Here is a 15,140-nt window from a genome sequence, read left to right on the forward strand (position 1 = left end):
AAAGCAAAAGCACTGGGAATTATTAGAAAGAAAAATACTTTATTCGTGGCTGAAGTAAAGGGTCACATTGATGAAAAATACATTAATTATTACATAAACTTTTTACCGATAATAAGAAACTTAGATATTATCACAGATGAAAAAACAATTGGCAGTTTTATGTATAATTACATGAAATCAAACAATCTACCAGTTGACCAGAAACAGAGGAAATTAACTCAATTAGCATCAACACACAACCAATATCAACCATTTTCTTCTTATTATCTTTGGTATCTAATAGACAGATTTCATTTTATCATCGATGATATTCAATCAATTTTAACATTTACTAAAAACACTTGTTTTAATGAATTTGCGAACAAATTTATGAACGAAAGACAAAAGGCTGAATTAGAAGGAAATAAAGGAAAAAGTTTATTTTGCAAGATTTCGCTTAATGGATCATATGGTTACGATGCAATGAATACACAAAATTACGCAAAGACTAAAATAATGAATGCACAGAAGGCACGCGTTGCATGTATGTCAAATAAGTTTAAAAACATAAGAGAAATAGGTGAAGATACATATCAAGTGATGCTTAAAGATAGATTTTATAGATGTGAAACATGTTTACAAGAGGCATTCTTCACTTTAGATAATGCTAAATACTGGTATTTGGTTTTCATTTATGATTTTATGTATAAATGCATGAATCTTAATCGTTTTCATTTCATTGAAGGTGATACTGATTCATCTTATTGGGCAATCGCTGGCGACCCAAATCTTCCTAACACTCAAGCATTTCAAGCAATTGTTACTGATAAACAATTTTATGATAAAAACATTTTCAAATTCGCACCTTTTGATTTCTTCTGTTTTGATGAGAAATTTAAACCTAAATTAAAGAATAAAGCTGAAGAAAAAGCACATGAGAAGAAGTTATTGGGTTTAGCAATTGAGAAACAAGGCGATAACATGGTTGCTTTATGTCCTAAGTGTTATACATCATTCAACGGTTCAATTGATGGGGGTGATTTTAAAAAGATTGCACAAAAAATGAAAGGTGTTAGTTTACGACAAAATAAGCAATTAACACCTAAAAAATATTTGGATATAATAAATGATAAATTGATATTTGATGGTCAGAATATTAATTTACAACTTAAAAATGGGTCAATGACTCGCTTAACAATCGGTAAGACTGCATTAACAGGAGCACACACTAAGGCTGTATGTTGTGAAAATGGATGTTGTATGCCATTTATTTAATACAATTTAAAATTTTATTTTTAATAAAATGCCACAGAAGAGACAAAAGGAACCAAATCGATTTATACCAAATGGTTTTAACTTTCAGATTCCAAATAATCAACCACAACGAATTTTTTAAATCCCATCACAGCATCAACAGCAACAACAACCGCCACCATTTGATACCGTTTTAGAAGAAGGAACCGTTAATGATGGGATTCAATATGTAAATAATGGTTTTGATACTATGATTCAAAGAGGTGGGCACCCTTAAAACATTGATTTTATTTTTATATAAATGGATAACACAGATTTAAAAAATTTAATTTATGATTTAGTACTTAATCAAAATTTTCTTACTTATTATGATTTAAAAGCATATCTCCAAAAATATGATAACAATATAACGGGTGATGATATGGAATATTATTATCCATATTATAAAAATAAAATTTTGAAATATCATGATAGAATAATTTCTAAAATTAAAGACAAAATTAAAAATAATGAATATTCAAAGGGAAAAACTAAATCACAACTTAAACAGTTGAAAGATTTCAAAAATAAAGTATTAACAGAAGAAGATATTAATGAATTATATAAATTATATAATCCTGAGCCGCAAAAGCCAAAGGAACAAAAACAAAAGGTGCAAAACACCCAGGTCCTTCAGACCATAAATGAAGCACAAGCTTTAATTTATGATTCATTAGTTAAACCATATTCAGCCCGACTTTTAAATGAAGATCAACTTTTGGAATTCATCCTTCAACATAAACTCGAAGCGGGAAAGTATATCAAACCTTTATATACAGCATATTTAAAACAAATGAATAGAATACATCCAGAATTAATGAAGGAAGGAATGAAATCCAAAATCAAAGCAGATAAAATTAAACCACTTGCAACACCAAAACCTCCAACGACAGTACCGCCTCCTCCTTCAGTTAATCCTTCATCATTCACTTTATTATATCCATTTCAAACATTAAAGAAGCAAAAAGATTTTAAAAAGGATTTCAAGATATTAAATAAACCAATTGACCCGAAAATTCAACCGTTAAAGGAAAAATTTAGTCGCCATTCATTTGCACCATATCCATATTCATACGAAATAGATCATCTGGAATATTCAAAAGGAAAAGTTACTTATTTATTTGCCATTAACATTAACACTAGATATTTATATTGCATTCCAGTGAAAGGGAAAACAGAACAGGAAACAAGAAGAGCTATACAATACTTACTAGATCATGAAAGAGTAGATAATATCAGGGGTGATGGTGATAAAGGATTTCAGGCAACTATGACTCATTATTTCCCACAAATTAATTTTTTCTTTTCATCCTCTCCATATACGTTTCATAATAAAATAGTTGATGCAGTAATGAAAACTCTTAGAGATGCGTTAGGGGTTAACGGTCAGATATACTGGGATGGAAATCATGACTCCATCATACAGCAGTTAGTATATTATTATAATAATACATGGCATAGAACTATAAACATGAAACCGGTGGAAATGAAAAATGATATTTCAAAAGAATGGGAATATATTAGAAAGCAAATGGAAAGGTTAAATGATGTTAAACGTGAACAAATTAATTCGGGGCTCATGAATTTTAAACAAGGGGATAAAGTTTTGATTCATCTCGATTATGGAAAAACTGATAAATCAATGACAAAAAGAAGACGAAGATTTGACACAATAGCTGAATTTGTTAGATATATTAACGGCAATGCATTAGTTGAAGTTGACAATAAATTAATAGAAATTCCGATTTATTTTATTACTCCATTATATTTAAATAATATTTAATTTTTTTATTTCGTAAGAAATGAGTGACAACGAAGCAGCCAAGAGTCCAGACGATGAATATAAAAAGAAACTAAACAGAATTAAATCAAAAATATGCTATTACAAAAAGAAGCCGCAATGCGGTGGGGTTGATGCCCATAAAACTAATGGAACTGAAAACGATAAGGAAATAATCGAAAAATTAGAAACTTACCGTTCAATCCTTAAACTGAGTGAAGCAAAAATAAAAGAATTTAATAGAATAAATAAATTGATTGGAAGAGATGAATTTAATAAAGATGAATTTTTAAACTCTATCCAAATTTAATTTTTTCAGTGCTACCATGTTACCATGTGCTACCAGGTTAATTAACTTCTCTGAAAAAATGAGACAACATGACATTTTGACAACACAGCAGGAGGAAGGCAGTTATGAATTATTTTTGAAGAACTGAAGGTGCTACCATGTTACCATGTGCTACTAGGTTAATTAACTTCTCTGAAAAAATGAGACAACATGACATTTTGACAACACAGCAGGAAATATATTTTATCGTAAATGTTTTGTCATGATTTCATCGTAAACTCTATGTCAAACATGAACGTATATGTTTTGTCATGACTTCATCGTAATGAGCGTAAACTCTATGTCAAGACTTCTTCGTATATGTTTTGTCAAGACTTCTTCATCGTAATGAGTGTAAATGACCCAAAAATAATGTTTAGGGTAGATGGTTAGATCTAACCTGATATCTACCCTCATTTCTAACCTCATTTCTACCCTCAAGATTTACAAACGTTTAACGTGATATACGTTATGAATTTTCATGAATTTTATATATTAATGTTTTCGTTAAGCCACTTTGTGCCGTCAGTCAGTCAGTCAGTCAGTTTAGGAAAGACTTTAGAAAGTTGTTGGAAAATAAGTCCTGGGAAGAGTATTATAAGGCATTTTGTGAAGAATATAGCAACCGCCGGAATTCAGACGGTTGTTTTTTTATACAAAATTCATGCAGGAAATTCTTGAGTTTTGGTTGAAAGAATACGGTCGAGCCACTTTTGGCTCCACCTCAAAACAAGCATTTTATGAGCTTACTAAGGGCGTTATAAATGAATTCAAAGGTATTTACATACATCCTGACCTCGTTCATTTTGTTGCTGAATTCAGCAAAAATAATGTTTAGGGTAGATGGTTAGATCTAACCTGATATCTACCCTCATGAATTTTCATGAATTTCCTTAAGACAGAAGAAATAAAGTTAGTTTTAAAATTATTTTTATTTTTTTATTCCTATATAAATGACAGCAACAAACAACAGCAGCAACTTTATCGTTTCTGATGAACAAGTTATTGATTCATTAGCTGAGGAATTAGTTGTGGCAGAAACTAAAACCCTCAACGAAAGAATTGGTGAAAACAAGATTGATTTACATAACTACCTCAAACACGATGGAGGAAGAGGAAGGAAAACTGGTATGGCTTTATTAGTAAATAAAATATCAAATTTAACGATTATAGATGTTGATATCAATAAATCATACAATGATGAACTTAAAGAAACAGTTAGAAAAGACATTTTATCAAAACTTTCGGATAAAGATGTTATCGTTAAAACCGCTTCAGGAGGTCTTCACATTTATTGCAACATTTAATCATTCTATTCAACCTCGAACAGAATGATTAAATGTTATTCTTGCAATGATTATGATATTGATATAATGACTTCTATGGATGATTCAAAGCGTTCTTTAGTGGTTATGGCTGATTCAAGAGTTCGCAAGAATGCAACAGAACCAATCAATACATACTCATTCATTCGTGGAAGTTATGATTCAACATTAACCAGAACAGTGAATGATATATTAAATGATTTGAATATTAAGGTAAGAGTTGAACAGAAGAACGAAGAAATAAAGAGTATAATGAATGAAAACAAAGATGTAAACATTGACGATAAACTTGCCCAGAGCATAGTTGATGGCATCAGTGATTTTGAAGTACATAATGACGGTGGAAACATGAATTTGGAAAAAGAAATAACATTATTCACACTGTTTCAAGCAATTAATTCGTTACCTAATCATTTAATTAATGAAGCATACGATAACGTTTATAACTTCTGCAATTTAACTGAAAATGCAAAAAGTAATTTTGAAAAAGCACGTAGTAGATATGCACATTTAATGACTTCTCCATTTGTTTTAGTGAAGATTCTAAAACTATATCAAAAGGAATATTATGATGAATATGTTTTACCTTTATTACGTAAGCCAAAAATAACATTTGATATCAAACTTGATGACTCGTTTTTGATAACAGATATTAGACGCAAGGCTGAAAATCATCAGTATAAAAACAGTTCTGAAGTAATTGAGGATTTATCACGTGTAATCCGTTTTGTAGATTATGGAAACAAATACTTCATTCAAAAGGACTATAATATCCACGATAAAATGAATCAAATATCATTCGTTCTTCAATCAAACATGAAAGAGTCACTTAAAATGATTAAATTATTTAAAGAAGAAGGTAAAACAATAACAGCATGGGACGTACTACTAAATCAATTGTCTTCATTAACTGTTAAGGGTGTTTGCTTTAAATCTGATTCCCCAGATGTTTTCTCAACGTTTCAAGGTTATAAATACAACGTTCTCGAAAAGCCTGATTACTCAAAAATTGAGATGTTTATGAATTTCATTAAAGAAGCCATTTGTGATAATAATGATGAAGTGTATAAATACCTACTCGGCTGGATTGCATCAATGATTCAACATCCTGGAATCAAGAATGAAACAGCAATTATTTTGAAAGGACTTCAGGGAACAGGTAAAAACAGATTCACAGACATTATTTCTGAACTTCTCGCCGGTTATTCATGTAAAAACATTACTGAAATAAGTGAGCTAACGGGTAATTTCAATTCAGTAGTTGAGAATAAAATGTTTCTTGTACTTAATGAACTCAAGAATGTAGGTGAAGACAGACTCGCAAACTTCAACGCTTTGAAATCAATTATAACGGATAATGAGATAAGAATTAATGAAAAGAATCAACCCAGAAGAACTGCTCAGAACGTTGCAAACTTCATTTTCGTAACTAATAACGTCTACCCTGTCAAAATTGAAGTTGGAGACAGAAGATACGTAGTTTTAAGAGTTAATGGTAAATTCAAGGGTCAATTTGATTACTTCAAGAATTTAATGGATTCATGCACAAAGGAATTTTATGATAACCTTTTAACATATTTTATCAATTACGACCTTTCATCATTTAATGTACGAATCATTCCGATGACTGAAGCCAAACAAGATTTAATAGAATTATCAACAAATCCTTTAGATGTATGGATAAATACACATTATGATGAATTGTGTGCGGGTATGACGTGTAAAAATGCTCTATTCTGCAAACCATCAGACATGAAAGACAAGAATTTTCAAATGAGCATTAAGGATAAATGTGATAGGAAACATAGAAGAATAGACGATAAACAAACATGGTGTTATGTTTTGAAAGAAGAAATGAAAGGATTATATAAACAGGTTGAACCAAACGATAATGAGGATTCATTTACTGACGATGAAATACCTGTAAATGATGCTTTATAAAGTATGATTGGAATTTATTTTTGCATTAATCCTGCTGTGTTGTCAAAATGTCATGTTGTCTCATTTTTTCAGAGAAGTTAATTAACCTGGTAGCACATGGTAACATGGTAGCACCTTCAGTTCTTCAAAAATAATTCATAACTGCCTTCCTCCTGTGTTGTTGTCAAAATGTCATGTTGTCTCATTTTTTCAGAGAAGTTAATTAACCTGGTAGCACATGGTAACATGGTAGCACCTTCAGTTCTTCAAAAATAATTCATAACTGCCTTCCTCCTGTGTTGTTGTCAAAATGTCATGTTGTCTCATTTTTTCAGAGAAGTTAATTAACCTGGTAGCACATGGTAACATGGTAGCACCTTCAGTTCTTCAAAAATAATTCATAACTGCCTTCCTCCTGTGTTGTTGTCAAAATGTCATGTTGTCTCATTTTTTCAGAGAAGTTAATTAACCTGGTAGCACATGGTAACATGGTAGCACCTTCAGTTCTTCAAAAATAATTCATAACTGCCTTCCTCCTGTGTTGTTGTCAAAATGTCATGTTGTCTCATTTTTTCAGAGAAGTTAATTAACCTGGTAGCACATGGTAACATGGTAGCACCTTCAGTTCTTCAAAAATAATTAATTATTGAATAACCTAAAAACCATGAGACTTTGTCTCCGGACTCTTTGAGTCACTTAACGTAAACATTATTTCTGCAGTTCATTCATTACTTCATTACCTAATTAATTACAGACATAAAATATATTTAGTTCATTCGGTAAGCCTGCAAAGTAGGCTCAAGTGTGTTTATTGAACGCGGTACCATGCGAATACAGTCACAAATGGTGGCATGTAATCTTTACCCGAGCCTGTTGGATTTGTTGTGAAAGTGTGTGAATGATTACCTGTGGTTCCACAGAAAATACCTGTGCTTGAATCTACTGGGTCAGTTGTGATATCATATCTATTCATTCCCCATCTATCCGAACCCGCTGCAAGATTTGTATAACCTCTTTTTGTTATTGAATGTGAATGATTTCCTGTTGTGTTTGTCGTTCCTGTATGAGTGTGCGGTGGAAGGTTTGCTTCTTTAATTTTCTTCGAACCTCCTGTTTGCTTTGAATATCTAGCACAGTATAAGAATTTATCTACAATCTGCTTCCACGTACCAAAACCTAAAACTGTTGATGGATTTGTTGAGTTCATTGACGTATAAATAGAACCAACAGGATATAATGTTTGAAGTATTTCATTTTTCATGCTTGTAATCACATCATTTACTTCCGACTTCTTTGCATAATTTTCATCTACATAAGTTTTATCTGCTTTAAGGTCTAAACATCCTGAAACCCATTCTGTATCGGCTTTAACTTTAAAAGTCTCAAATGTCCATTCATGATACCATTCAACCTTTTCTTTAATTTCATTATCTTTTTCATCAACATAAACCAAATTTGCCTTCTTCTCTAACTCACTATCCACATATTCCTTATCCACCTTCTTCATTATGTCATTTAGGAAACCTTCTATGAATTCCTCATTTAAATTAAATCTTCCAATCTTCAAAACTTTAGGAAATGCATTTAATGCGTAATATCTCTGTTCTTCTGGTGGAATTGATGTTATATCATCCGTTATTCCTTTAATTTTTGAATTCATAAATAAAATTTCTTTTATATTTGATATCACTGCACCTCCTTTGCAAACGAATTCGAAATGGTCATTTTTCAATACTATCTCCAAATCTCCATATTTCAACCTTTGCGTTTGTTCTGCCGTCTTTGAATTATATGCATATATGGCGTATGTAATGGTCTGAAGGACCTGGGTGTTTTGTGCCTTAAGTTGTTGTGGTTGCTGTTGTTTAATCATTTATTATGATTTAAAAATAAATATTTAATCTGTTATCTCATCAGCTATTTTTTCTATTTGAAATTGCCATAATATTTCATTCATGAATTCTAAATCACAATCAAATAGGTCAGTTATTCTAAATTTAATATTTGATAAATCTTTTGAATGAAGAATAAATGAATTCCCGGATAATTGAAACGGATATGATAAAGAAAATGTGTTTAAGTTGATGGATAAAATGTTTTGTATTGATGGGTAAGAGTTAGGGTCTAATGTTTGATGTGAAAATCTCATTGGGGTATTAACTTTATCACATTTGATTAAAATGAAATTGGAACCAGTGTCAGAATACAAAACATCCCCAACATCTTTTTCAAAATTTAATATCCCCAACAATGAACGAAGATGAGGAGTACAAAATTTAATTTTCAGCGGAAATTTAATAAGGTTATTTATTTCATCAAGTTCAAAAAGTTTATCAGGTTTTGATTTAAAATTTTCTTCATACCATACGATAAATGATTCATTTAAATAACTTAAAATCATGTTAATATCCCATTTCGCTATCACATTATTTATATACATATTATACGTTTTTTCATGGTCATCTTTAATAAATGATATATAATCTGAAGGGTCTAAAAGAATGGGATTAAATTTACCACTCACAGAAACGAGAGTAACATTATAAATTCCGCTAACTGTTAAATTTAATTCACAGTTATTATTCGAAATAATATTGATAATTGACATTTTTATTACGATTAAAAATATGGTAAAGCGTTATTTTCCAGTGATAAATAAAACTAGAATAAGATTACCTCAAGAATTCATAAATTCAACGAATAAGAAATTCATTCATGTTATAAATTTTAGTGTTTTCAGAAAATATGAGTCAATGTCATATTCATCAACAGGTTATATTTCACTTCATTCAAATTTAGTTCAATCAAACCCATATAATGACCATTTCATAAGATTTTCAGATGGTATTAAAAATGTAATTGATAGATTAAAATATGAACAGATTGACAATATCGAATTTTTGGAATTTTGGTTTAAATATCCCGATGGAAAAAAGATTGAAGTTAAAGATAAAGCTGATACTATAACAAAAACAATTACAATGACCGATCCAGATAGTGGGGAACAAAAAGAAATAAAACAAACGATAGAAACTGGTGAAAGGTCAATTATTATTGATTATGATTCAAAGGATTATTATTCGATAATGTTAATGCTTGAATATTAAATAGCCTTAACAAAGAATTTTTCAAGTGATATTTTATATTCATCAACTATTTTATTATAAATATCATTATATGTTAAATGAAGTTCAGTTGTTGTTCCGTTCTTTGATATCTTAATTGTGCTAATATCCTTTATAGGATTTATTTTTGCAACTGTTCCGCAGCATGAAACCTCATCATCTATGAAAAATTGAATCTTAACGTCTGAATCTTGAACATCACAAAGAATGGCGATAATGTGAATTAATGATTCATAAGGTAAAATAATTAAACCGGATTGGTCAATTAAATTTATTATTGAATCATAATTATTAATTATTATATCACGGTAAATTTTCATTAATTCAGAATTAATGTCTATTTTATATGGGTTCTCGATGTTTGATGAAAGAGGTGGGGGGTATGTTGGATAAGTGGGAATTTCAACAGGTTCTTTACCAGGTTCAGATAAAATGATTGGGTCTCCATTTTTCTCCTCATTCTTCGGTAAGTCACGAGTTAATAAATTTGGTTGAGTTGCTGACCTTGTTAATTCAGGGCTAACATTAACTTTAACATTTTGAATAATTCGTGATTTATCATCATTTACGTTATAACCAACCGTAATCTCTGCTTTTGCGTTAGTGTTCTTTTGACTAGTGAAACGTCTTCTCATTTATAATCGAATAAAAAAATATATTTAAACTTTTATTTTGCTGGAACTTTTGAATCTATTATTCCCTGTATTTGTTCATGAAGTTGATTTTTAGCATTTTCATCGAAATTAATAGACCGAATATATTCATTAATTGCATTCTTATAATCATCTGATTTCTCAAATTTTCTTTTATCTGATTCCTTAACTAAATCATAAGTTAAACCTCGTTGCTGATATAATGGTTTCTTAATTAAATCTTTGAATGCTTGAGATAAAGCACCTGATGCAATTCTTGCTACTATAATTGGTTGGAATTGCTGTTTAAGTTCATCTTTAACATTTGCGAAAACTGGATCGAATAAAGCAACTTTAAAGAATTTCTTAGCTGAAATTTCAGGTCTAATATTTGCATATTGACCATCAAACTGGTTAGAATATCGTGGTAATCCATCCGGTCCCTCTTCAATAGCATTTAATTCTTCATTGAAATAAGAATATGGATTATGACGGTATGAATTAATTGGACCATTTTCACCTTCTCCAATGTATTGTTTAACAGCTTTTCCATTTTCATCAAATTGCATAGGATAACGTTCATTATATGCTTTACGTTTAGGATAATCAGATATAGTTAATTTATAACCATTTATGACTTTAATATTACCTTGACCATCAGTAACGAAAACTTCATTTATACCATCAGGTTTTCCATTTGGACCCGTAATGTCTGCTTCGTGTGCTTCCCAATTTGGACCATGACGTTTGGCATATGCTTGAGCTTCTGGTAATGTTAAAACGTTTCTCATTTGTTTAACATCTTTTTGAAGACCAGCAACAATATGAACTAATTCTTTCATTCCATCAGGAACTTTCATAGTTCTATTATATGCACCCTTTTTGTTTGTCCCTTGTTTTAATGGAACCTGTAGAAGATTTGCTATTTCTGTCATGTTTAATTATAAATAAAAAATAAAAATTAATTATAAAAAGTTAATCAAATTTAACACTTCCTTTATTTAAATCAACTATTATTTTTCCATGTTCACCTAATTGCTGATATTGTGTGTAAAGTTCATTAATGCTCATTGGTAAATTCACTTGATAAAGCATAACGTTCAACTGTTGACGACTAAACCCACTGAAAATGAAAAGTGTTGATAGATTTGATTTAATGTTTGTGCTTAATGCTTTGAAGTATTGAACAGCCATAAAGAATGAACACTGAATGTGTCGACATTGAGTTAATAACTGATTAAAATATGATTTCTCATTTGTTATTAGTTTTGATTTCACTGCATCATCTAGAAAAATGAGTGAATGCAAAAATTCTCTATCAAAATTTGAAATAGAAAGTGTTTCAAATAATTCATCCCGTTGTTTATCAATAATTTTATCCTCTAATCCTTGCTTCTTGATTGTATTATATAATTCTTTATACATTAAAAAGTTTTTTAAATAATCTTCTGCTTCTTCTTGTGATAAATAAATAATTGGAATTTTGATTAAATGCTTTAAAGATTCAAATGTATCATCTGAAGGTGAACCTGAACGGTTGATATAAATTAACACATGTGAATAGGGGGAAGTGTTAGCAATAATGATAATTTGTTTTAATATCGTTAATGTTTTACCTTTATTTGTTTACCAATTGCTGCAGTGATTGAATTTAAGTAACATTCAGAATATGGAATTTTCATTAATTTTTCCTTAGATAGAGCATTTCTATTATCACTCAATGCTTCATTAATCATATCATCTACGTATGTATTATATACTCCTGCTAATTCTTCATAAGGGGTGGATGAATTTAAATCCATTTAATCAAAAATAAATTTATAATTTTAAACATTTCTATTCATCAATATTTCATCATATGAACTTCTATACTGTGGTGGTGTACCTGTTGGATGATATTTCAAACCTTCATCCGGTGTCCATGTCCAATATGTAGTCCTAGTAAACCAAACCTGAGGAGGATTTGTCACCTTTGAACAGTAAGTGTCATTTTCACCCTGAATGATTGGATAAGCTTTCACTTGTACTGTAACTTGTGAGTTGAAAGTTTCTAATCCATCAAAGAATATACCCGCTCCATCACGTTGAACTGGAATAGTGCATAAGAATGAAGTTTGGTCTTTCCATGTTCTAGCTAATGGCGTGCCATCATCTCATTCAGTGGTCTAGTTAATGAGTCCTCGTATTCTTCTGTGCATTCATTCACTCCATCTAAATCAGAAGCTTGAAGCATACGTGTAAAGAATATGTCACCCACTGTGGTCATCGCTTGATCGGGGAAGTTTCTGGAATCTATAGTGACCTGAAGACCTCGAAGCATTGGATTTTCTAAAACTGTTCTTTGCATTGCATTCTTCGGAAATGTTAACACAACATCTGTAACATTATGAAGAGCGTATGAGAAATCTGAGCTGATACCTTCAGGAGTGATGCAACCTCCATTTAGTGAACGAACGTCAATATGTTGAGCTGGAATCATGAATGGATCTTCCTTACTGAATAAACGTGGTATTGCTTTAACTGATTCTTCAATTAAACCGTATCCTGGTGTAATGCATTTATCCTCTAAAACTTCCATCTTTGTGCATGAAATAATAACGTCATCAACTGTTGCGTCAGCAGATGTAGCGGCTAAGCTTGTAATTAATTTGGCAGGAAGTCCGATTTGTTGGAATTTGCGATCATATTTATAAACATGATTCATAATCTTTTCATAATTTTCATCAGTTATCTTTTCATAAACGTAATTTTGTAAATCAGCAACTCTTAACGGGTCAACCTGACAAAATACTAAAGTATCCCTGAAAACATAATATTTAAGAATGATATCACCAAATGATTTAGGATAATCATCGAACGCCTGAAATGCTAACAAATCATTTACCGGAATAATCATATCAAAAGTGACATCAACTTCTTCATTTGCTTCTTGAAAACTTCTGAAGGGTCAATATATTTACCACATACTGAGTTATCATATTTTTGAACATTATTATATAACGAATGAACAAACTTTTTAACTTTCCTTTCTGATTTTGGTTTATATGTTGCAAATGCGAAAGATTCACGGGCGCAATCCATCTGAAGATAACCGGCATCACCTCTTTCGGTTTCTACTTCTAATTGTTTAAAGCTTTGATTTGATGATTTGTAACCAACGAATAAACGCATGCATTTAAAAGCGGCATCACATGCGAAAGCTTTATTTGAAACTAGAGTTGCTTTAACTTTGCGTTTAATATATGTGTCACCTAATTGGTTCACATCATGAGCCGGATTTGTAATTCTTAAATGAGTTTGTTTATCATCAAAATATGGAGTATCAGAGTCATAGCATGAACTTTCAAGTTCTCTATAATATCTTCTACCGTCATTCTTTGCGAATATTTCATTTATCTTTTCGAATGAATGAAACACATTTCCATTAATCGGTTTAGTGTTTGGCACCAAATAGTTAGTCGTCATTTATTAATAAATAAAAAATCAAAATTAAAAGATGAAAATGAATTTTTAATTTTAATGAAATAATCAACTATGGCTGCAGGTATATTTAAGAAACTGTGGGATAGAGTAAAAAGAGGAGCGCATAAAGTTTGGGAAACATTGAAGAAGGGAGCAAGTTGGATATTTAAGAATAAAGACGCAATTAGTGACGTTGCTGAATCAATAACACCAAAAGCTGCCCCGATAAGAGAAGTTTTAAATAAAGGAGAAAAAGTTTATCAAAGACTACAACCGATACTAAGATAAAAATAATTTATTTTTCCACTATCTACCCCCTATTTTATTAAGTATTCCTTCAGCAATTCCACCAACTGCGTTACCTGCTTGTGCTCCCATTGCCGGATTACCTGCTTTAGTACCTAATACTCCACCTATGATAGTTCCTGCCGTTTTCGCTACTGGTGCCAAAAAGTTTGCAATGGGTTTTATTATTTTCTGATGAACCCAACCTGCAGCTTTCTTAATTCCATCCCATAATTTTTTAAAGAATCCTGCCGCCATTTCTGATTTAATATTAATTAAAAATATATTTCATAACTTATATTCTAATTTTTATTTAATGATAAATGAAACCGATTTTAAAAATAAATGAAACAGAGGAGGAAGAAATAAATGAAAGTGAAAATGTTCAACAAAAAATAAACGTTGTTAAACCAATTACTGAAATAAAAATTTTTTCATCTGTTGAAGAATTTAATGACTATTATGCTAATAATAAAAAATTATTTGAAGAATTGACAACATGTAAATTGAATAAAATGTTTAAAGTTGATGGATTCAAAATTTCAAAAATAAAAGGAGTGGTTAGTTTGAAATTTATTCCTCAATCAAGAATCACCTTATTAATGAAAATAGATGATTTAACAAAAAGAATAGAAGAGATTGAAGAAAGAATAAATCAGATAATTGATATCATAAATTCAAATAATCATTAGTTTCTTAAAGTTCTATGTTGAACTCATCAAATTCTTCATCATCATTACCATTACCATTACCTTTAGCGAGTTTATTTACTCTTTCAACTTTATCTTTTGATAGTCTTTCGTTTAATTTTTTCTGAGTGGGGGACAAACTCGCCCATTGTCACTTTTTCATTAACCTTAAACTTGTAATTTTCATTATTTTTAATTAACCTTATTTCTTTCCCAATTCCTGATTTATTTTATTCACTTACTATTAAAAGTCACATTTTAATAAAATATAATAATTTATTTATAGCATTTTTTACTATACTGTAATAAAAAATTAATTATA

At 30.4% G+C, this 15,140-nt stretch overlaps 8 protein-coding genes and 1 pseudogene across 9 annotated transcripts, besides 4 other annotated features; 5 read left to right on the forward strand and 4 right to left on the reverse strand.

Moving 5' to 3' along the window:
- Window positions 1-681: 681 nt before the first annotated feature.
- TVAGG3_0069490 (DNA/RNA polymerase superfamily) lies at window positions 682-1,254 on the forward strand (the record flags this gene model as incomplete). The annotated part of the gene is made up of 1 exon (XM_051221646.1): window positions 682-1,254. The coding sequence occupies one exon, from the start codon at window positions 682-684 to the stop codon at window positions 1,252-1,254; it is 573 nt and encodes a 190-aa protein (XP_051106632.1).
- A 280-nt stretch (window positions 1,255-1,534) lies between these two features.
- On the forward strand, window positions 1,535-3,055 carry TVAGG3_0069510 (integrase core domain containing protein family; the record flags this gene model as incomplete). The annotated part of the gene is made up of 1 exon (XM_051221647.1): window positions 1,535-3,055. One exon carries the CDS (start codon window positions 1,535-1,537, stop codon window positions 3,053-3,055), a length of 1,521 nt encoding a protein of 506 aa, XP_051106633.1.
- Window positions 1,535-3,055: a mobile genetic element.
- Window positions 3,056-12,058: a mobile genetic element.
- On the forward strand, window positions 4,334-4,687 carry TVAGG3_0069530 (Prim-pol domain family; the record flags this gene model as incomplete). Its single annotated transcript, XM_051221648.1, has 1 exon — window positions 4,334-4,687. The coding sequence occupies one exon, from the start codon at window positions 4,334-4,336 to the stop codon at window positions 4,685-4,687; it is 354 nt and encodes a 117-aa protein (XP_051106634.1).
- Window positions 4,754-5,729, forward strand: TVAGG3_0069540 (uncharacterized protein; the record flags this gene model as incomplete). Its single annotated transcript, XM_051221649.1, has 1 exon — window positions 4,754-5,729. A coding segment is annotated over one exon (976 nt), but the record flags the coding sequence as incomplete, so codon positions are not given.
- TVAGG3_0069550 (uncharacterized protein) lies at window positions 5,978-6,646 on the forward strand (the record flags this gene model as incomplete). The annotated part of the gene is made up of 1 exon (XM_051221650.1): window positions 5,978-6,646. One exon carries the CDS (start codon window positions 5,978-5,980, stop codon window positions 6,644-6,646), a length of 669 nt encoding a protein of 222 aa, XP_051106636.1.
- Window positions 7,434-8,285, reverse strand: TVAGG3_0069560 (phage tail repeat-like family; the record flags this gene model as incomplete). Its single annotated transcript, XM_051221651.1, has 1 exon — window positions 7,434-8,285. The coding sequence occupies one exon, from the start codon at window positions 8,283-8,285 to the stop codon at window positions 7,434-7,436; it is 852 nt and encodes a 283-aa protein (XP_051106637.1).
- Window positions 10,666-10,827, reverse strand: TVAGG3_0069570 (uncharacterized protein; the record flags this gene model as incomplete). Its single annotated transcript, XM_051221652.1, has 1 exon — window positions 10,666-10,827. A coding segment is annotated over one exon (162 nt), but the record flags the coding sequence as incomplete, so codon positions are not given.
- Window positions 11,358-11,807, reverse strand: TVAGG3_0069580 (uncharacterized protein; the record flags this gene model as incomplete). The annotated part of the gene is made up of 1 exon (XM_051221653.1): window positions 11,358-11,807. One exon carries the CDS (start codon window positions 11,805-11,807, stop codon window positions 11,358-11,360), a length of 450 nt encoding a protein of 149 aa, XP_051106639.1.
- Window positions 12,059-12,208: 150 nt separating the features above from the next.
- Window positions 12,209-13,847, reverse strand: TVAGG3_0069590 (annotated as a pseudogene). Its single transcript has one exon. A coding segment is annotated over exon 1 (1,639 nt).
- A 1,097-nt stretch (window positions 13,848-14,944) lies between these two features.
- Window positions 14,945-14,982: a terminal%2Cinverted (terminal inverted repeat of MuDR-5_TvMULE4 transposon ID:TVAGG3_0069600).
- Window positions 14,945-15,140: part of a mobile genetic element that runs on past the window's edge.

This window comes from Trichomonas vaginalis, chromosome IV, assembly GCF_026262505.1.
Source record: "Trichomonas vaginalis G3 chromosome IV, whole genome shotgun sequence".
Lineage (NCBI taxonomy): Eukaryota > Parabasalia > Trichomonadida > Trichomonadidae > Trichomonas > Trichomonas vaginalis.